Consider the following 6,331-nt stretch of genomic DNA (forward strand, 5'->3'; position numbering starts at 1 on the left):
GGCTTCAGTTCCGTCTTGCCATTCATCCTGCAGTAACTCCCCCTGAGGCACATGAGTCTAAGATCCAGGAACCCTCACCCTAGACAGTAAGCAGCCCCCTTTCAGGAGTGGCTTCAGTTCCGTCTTGCCATTCATCCTGCAGTAACTCCCCCTGAGGCACATGAGTCTAAGATCCAGGAACCCTCACCCTAGACAGTAAGCAGCCCCCTTTCAGGAGATCCGGATACATGAGAACCACGCCCCCGAGTGAGCACAGTGCAAAGCAGAAGTTGGACCTGAGGCCCCAGAGAAAGTCGGGGTGCGCTCCAGGGCCGTCATGGCCTTGTCTGTCCACACCAGCTGAGGACTGCTGAGTGCAGCCCGGCCTCCCGGACCACAGGGCCTCATCTCAGGCCGGCGGGGCCTGAGCTGCCAGCTTGCCTCCTCTCCTCGTGCTGGCACTCTGGAGGGGAGCCTTCCTCCCCCAGCACCGAGCCATCTGGCTTAGCTCTCACAGGAAGAATTATCTGACGCCCAGACGTGTCAGGAGGAAAGTGGACTGTCGGGAAGGTCTGAGGCCGACAGATGCAGAACCCACACTGCCCTCTGCCCCTCCTGCCCGTCTCCACCTTCCGCCCAAGTGGGGAGCAGTCTGAGGGGCTGGGGCTCCAGCCCGGCCCGGCAGTTCAGACTCTGCTCGCCGTCCTGGGTCAGGAGCCTGCACTTTGGGTCGCAGCTGCCTGCACCTGAGGAGATAATACTGGTCCAGACGCCGGGCTGAGGGCAGGGGTGGAGCGGAGTGACCAGGGAACTGAACAGGATGTGGGGGGTGGAGGATGGGGAGACTGAAGTGGGCAACTGAGGTCCAGCCTCTCCAGCTCAGTACACCAGAGCCTTCCTGAGCAGGGGCCGCCCTTGTGAAGGGCTGAGCGGAGGGGCCGGGGTGAGGACTCCCCTGCACTCGGTACTACAGCGGGCCCCCTGCCTTTGGTCTCTCTTCCCCTCTCTCCTGTCCAAGCTCCGACGCCCAGCCCCCACACTGTTAACATCCAGAAAACACCACGTCCGGACCCAGAACTAAGTAAGATGATGCCCCACGGGGATGTGCGAGAGGGAGGACGGCACCCCGACAATCAGGGGTCAGGCCGCCCAAGCCCCTGGCCAGGAAGGCCTCAGAGCTGGGAGCCGCCGGAGGCACTGGGGCCCGGCTGGCTCAGCGAGCGGCAGCTGATCCTGCGGATGGAGTGCAAGGCCACCGTGCAGCAGCCCCGCAGCAGGGAGCTGATGTTGTAAACGGGCTGGCCCTGGCGCCGCTGGGAGCGACAGAGCCAGGCCACTGTGGGGACCGCGGGCACCACCACGGCCAGCAGATCGACGATGTAGTGGCGGCTCCAGTAGCTCTTGGGCTCGGCCGCCTCCTCCTCCTTCCACGGGGCACGCCACGCTCACCGACAGGCTGGGGTTGGGGTTGGCACCTGGCCGGTGTGGGGTTGGCCCGCGGGTGATGGGCTCCGGGGCCTCAAGCTCATCGCCCACTGTCACCACCACCGTTGAGTTGGGGTCTCTGGGCCCTGGGGGGTGGGGCTCCGGCTCCAGGCACCTGCCCCCCGACTCGGGACCCGTCCCGCAGACCTGGGCCTGGGTCACCTTCTCCAGGATGGTGTCTAGGTCAGGCTGGTACTGCAGCGAGTCTGTCTGGATGGCACGCTCCTGCATGCAGCTGGCCTGCACGCCAGCCTCCATGCCGCACAGCAGCTTCTCGGAGGCGCTGCCGGCCGGGCAGCGGGGCCCCAGGCTGAAGGAGCTGTACAGCGAGGCCTCCTCGGGGCCGCAGTCCACTCCCGACGACAGCAGGCTGCTGGCCTCCAGCACATCCGTCCGGCTCATGGCGTCATCGTTGGCCGCGAAGCCACTGTCAGCCCCGTCCTCCGTGGAGGAGCCAGGGTGGTCCCCGGGGGGCTGGTCCCCGCAGACGGCCGGGTCGCTCAGCTTGGTGTAGGTGGAGCTGCGGGTGAGGGAGCGGGCGGGGGAGCCGCCTGCTGACTCCCCGGCGCCGTCCTCCTTGGCCGTGCCGTTCTGGGCCACCTCCATGCTGTGCAGCAGCGTCTCCAGCTTCTTGTTCTGGATGTTGATGTCCATGAAGTACTTCTGCAGCCCCTTGTCCTTGTCAATCAGGTTGTTCTTGACGGTGTCGATGACCTGCTTGAGCTGCTTGATCTCCTTGCGGGCTTCCTTCAGGGCCAGCTGGGCCTCCACGCGGTGGCACTCCTCCTCGATCCAGTCCTCCTGCATGCGTGACAGCTGTGTCTTCAGGTCGTCGATCTCGGTGTCCCTGTGGCGGACGAGACCCATGCTCACTGCTGGCCTGGCACCGCCACCGGGGGGGACAGGTCAGGAGGGGGCCGTCACCACGGACAGACGGCCTGAGCCGCCGGCTCACAGAGCTAAAACCAGGATCTACTCAATGCTCCTTCCTTCTCCTTACTCCCCAGGGTGAGGGGGTGGGAGAGGGCCAAGGGGTAAAGACAGGAGAGGCCTCCCCCTGGAGGGAGGGGGACGGGAGGGAGAGGGGAGAAGAAATGGGGCCAGAGACAGCACGGCATCCCACCCGCTCCGGGCCGTAATGCAGAGGCCCATCCACGTTTAAATCCATCACCTGCAGAGCAGGGCAGACGGTAAAGAGTCTCCATTTCAAGGTGCTCCTGCTAGGAAAACCCGACATCCTTAAAAATCCTAACGTACAACCACAGAAGGAAATCTACAATCTGCTCTATGGGAAGGGAGGTGGCCCCCCGTTTGGCGCCTTTAAATGACCACCTGCCACAGGGGGGCTGGAGGCGGGAGGGAAGTTGGTAATTCCACATCTTCCCTCACGCGGAGGGAGAAGTGGGCAATCAGAGGGGAGCGATGAAACGGGGTGGCACTCTTTCATCCGGGGGGACCTTTCTGTTTTATACCTACTATGAAGAGGAAAGCCAAAAAAAAAAAAAAGGCAATAAAGGCAGGCAGCCCCACCTTGGGGAAGAGGCCAGTGCCAGGGGAACCCGACAGGCAGCAGACGCTGGTCCAGAGACTCTCGGGCTGTAAGTCCCTGAGCTGACGCTGACTTGGGGGCGTGGGGGAGGGAGGTGAGTTCGACAAAGATGCCATCAAGCCCGGAGCTCAGACCAGATGGACCAGAGCCGTGAGAAAGCAGTGAGCCTGGAGCCGGCCTGGGGTCCCTCCCTCAGCACACCCCTCGGTGACACGGCCGCACGCAGCCGCCAGCCGGTGTTCGTGCACATACAGCCCACAAGCGGCACAACGTCACTCTGGGGTTCTCAATCCCATTCCAACGACAGTCCCAGATCAGGCATCATTTATTTTCAAAGTGAGACCGGACATGCAGTTCAGGAAGTGGGCCCAGGAATCACCGCCGCAGGGTGCCCGGGGGCCTGGGTCACGGGAAGGGGACAGACCGCTGACGGGACACAGCTTGGCGCTGCGGCAGCAACAGGCTCAGAGTGGCAGCAACAGCGATGTTGGGGGTACAGGTATGGGGGTACTCGCCCTTCACTCCTCCCATCTCAGGGTGGGGGCTCATCCCACGGGACCCTCCGCACTGACATGGAGCCCAGGGAGGAAGAGTGAGTTTGGAAGAAGGAACTGGGCATGCTCAGCTCTGGGGGCACCTGCCCCCTCTCCTTGGAGCCGGCAGGGTCCCTGGACTGTGGCTTCCCAGTCTTGCCTGGGGCTTTATCTCTGAACTGGGTCCTGAAGGGTAAGTTTGCCAAGAAAGTCAGATGGGGAAAGGCCATCCCAGGAAGTGGGGACACAGCCTCCGAAACCACAGGGTGTAAAGGATTACTGAGAGGGAGGCGACCGCTAGAAGGGCAGGCACCAAAGTGGATACACAGAGAGTGTGGAGTGAAGCCGGTGATGAACGGCCACAGGTTCCCGCAAGGGTAGCAGGCGGGGAGCGGCCAGGGGTTAGGTTGTAGGCCCTCCACAGCAGGGCACGCTGCCTGCTCAGAGTCGCAGGGCAGCCCTCGAAGCTGTGAGAGGGGCCGCCTCCCTCCTGAGACCTCTGTGCAGACAGCCCAGGGCATCGCTGAGGGGAAATAAAAACAGAAACCCCAGCCCTGCCGACAAGGAGGCCCACAGAGTGCCGCCTGCAGCTGCCACGGTCGAGGAAGAGGTGGCGTGCGAACTGTGTGCTTCCTGTGACCTGCAGTGCCCGGGACCGACAAGTCTGTAGAGACAGAGAGTCGTGGTTCCCAGGGGCTGGGGGGACGCAGAGAAGCGGACATGACTGCTGCTGGGAGTGGGCTCCTTTCTGGGGTGGAATGTTCTGGAATTAGACACTGTGATGGTTGTAGAGTTCAGTGACTATAACAGAAACAACAGATTGTGTGGCATGTGATTTACAACCAATAGAGTTGTTATATGTGAAAAGAAGATGAAGGAAGACCTGGTCGTGGGGGCTGGCCCCGCCCTCCAGTGCCCCAGAGTGCCCACAGCTCCCGGTCGGCTGCACATCAAAATCAACACAGTCGGAGAAGATGGTGGAGGCGAGAAGGAGATCAGAGGGCGGCCCTGAAGATGAGGCCGCCGGCCTGGACGGGGGGAGGCCAAGCATTGGCCCTCAGGTCTGGAGAACGCACTTAGGGGGGCCCGAGGGGGTCCTGGGAGACCCCTGGGCTGGGGAGGAGCTCACCGATTTCTCCTGACTGAACATCATCTATAACAACGAGGAGGAAGGCTCTGGGGCCTGAACTGGTGGGTCAGGAGTCCCCTGGGGACGAGCAGGGCCAATGGGCTGCTCCTCCCTCACAGAGAAGGAAGGCCGGGAAGACAGCCCTGCGCCCACTGCCCAGGAGGGAAGGAGCCAGGGAGAAGTGGCCAGAGGGTGCTGCCGGCTGAACCCGGGAGAGCCCTGCCCTGGGTGGGGAGTCCGACAAGCCCTCCTGGGAGAAACTGCTCCTGGCCTGGCCCCAAGCAGCTTTCTGAGGTCAAAGACAGCAACTCAGCGGGGACAGGGACCCGCAGATGCTCTGGAAATGGGCTCCCCAAGCCGCTCCCACCTCCCGGCGAGGCCCAGGGCCCTGGCGCCTCGGAGTGCGGAGCGTGCCCCCCGGGCTGCCAAGGGCTGCCCCTGGCCACCTGCTCACCGGTCCTGGAGCCGGTCCTGCGTGTCCTTCAGCCTGGCCCTCAGGTGCCGGATGCACACCTCCTTCTGCTGCAGCGGCGTCAGGTACTGCTCCGGGGTGGGCGGCTTGATGCCGTGGTTGTCGCTGCACAGCATGTACTTCATGGAGCGCCTGCAAGGGGGCGCTCGTCAGCCAGGGGTGACGGAGAGCAGAGCCAGGGGTAGGCCCGTGCGTCCAGGGAGCAAGAGGATGCCAGCCCCACCACCCAGGTCCACGGCCACCAGGGCTCCAGGCCAGGCCTCCCGGACAGCCCCTGTGGGCCCCAGGACACCCCGCCTTCTTCTGGAAGGTGGGCGTTATCAGAGCTCTTCTGAGTGAAAGCCACAGCGTGAGGTGGGCAGCCCCGGCTCCTCTAGTTGGGGGTGGGGAGACATGCTGTAGGACATACTGACACCACCTCCGTCAGTCCGGCCCCAGAGAGCTCAGGCGCCCAGTCTCCCGATCCGAGAACGAAGCCGAGGCAGGAGGGCCTCTCCCTCCTCGAACCCGCGCACACACTCACTGGGTGTGCACCTCGGAGCACACGGACTCCCAGTCCATTTGCGCCTGCATGTCCACAGACGTGAGTACACACCACGCCCACGCATCCCCGCCCTCCCTCTGTGGGCACAGGCACATGTGAGGACACCATGCATGGACTCATACAAGTGCACGCCCCCCTTTTCTCTGGGGCACATGTGAGCACACAGGTGGACACGGCTGGCTCTGACCTCTGGCTGTGCTGCTCCGGAGGCCACATGCTCCCAGCATGAGGTGGCACAGGCATTCGTCTGGCGAGGGCACCCTGGTCCCACCAGTGTAGAGGAGGGAGGGCCAAGGCTTTCACCCCGAGAAGGAGGACACCCCAATTCCACCAATAGAGACTGGCCCGGCCTCCTCGCCTCCCAGCTTCCTGCTGGCTGGTGGTTCGTTCATGAATCCTTCCTCCCCGCTTGGGTCTTGGCTGAACACCCTGGGCAGGTTTTTCACACAACTTGGCAGGGGACTTGCTGCCCCCAACTCAGCTCCGTTGGGCGGGGGGCTACCAGGTCTAGGGAGGGACGATGGCATGTGAGGGGCCTGGAGAAGCAGGCTGGGGAGGGCCACTGCTGCAGCGCCAAGTCGCATGCGCTCCTGTTCTCTGTGACGAGGGGCAGAGGAGGGGTGGGGGGGAGCTCAGGGGG

The 6,331-nt window shown here is 63.5% G+C and overlaps 1 protein-coding gene across 1 annotated transcript in view; it reads right to left on the bottom strand.

Moving 5' to 3' along the window:
* Positions 1 to 102: 102 nt before the first annotated feature.
* Positions 103 to 6,331, bottom strand: part of SNPH (syntaphilin) — a 33,557-nt gene continuing 27,328 nt past the window's right edge. The window contains 3 exon segments of the mRNA XM_006756715.2: positions 103 to 1,404; positions 1,406 to 2,311; positions 5,130 to 5,279. Of these exon segments, the coding sequence (XP_006756778.1) occupies positions 1,152 to 1,404; positions 1,406 to 2,311; positions 5,130 to 5,279 (1,309 nt within the window). The 3' untranslated portion in view covers positions 103 to 1,151.

The sequence above is a fragment of the Myotis davidii genome, unplaced genomic scaffold (assembly GCF_000327345.1).
Source record: "Myotis davidii unplaced genomic scaffold, ASM32734v1 scaffold354, whole genome shotgun sequence".
Classification (NCBI taxonomy): domain Eukaryota; kingdom Metazoa; phylum Chordata; class Mammalia; order Chiroptera; family Vespertilionidae; genus Myotis; species Myotis davidii.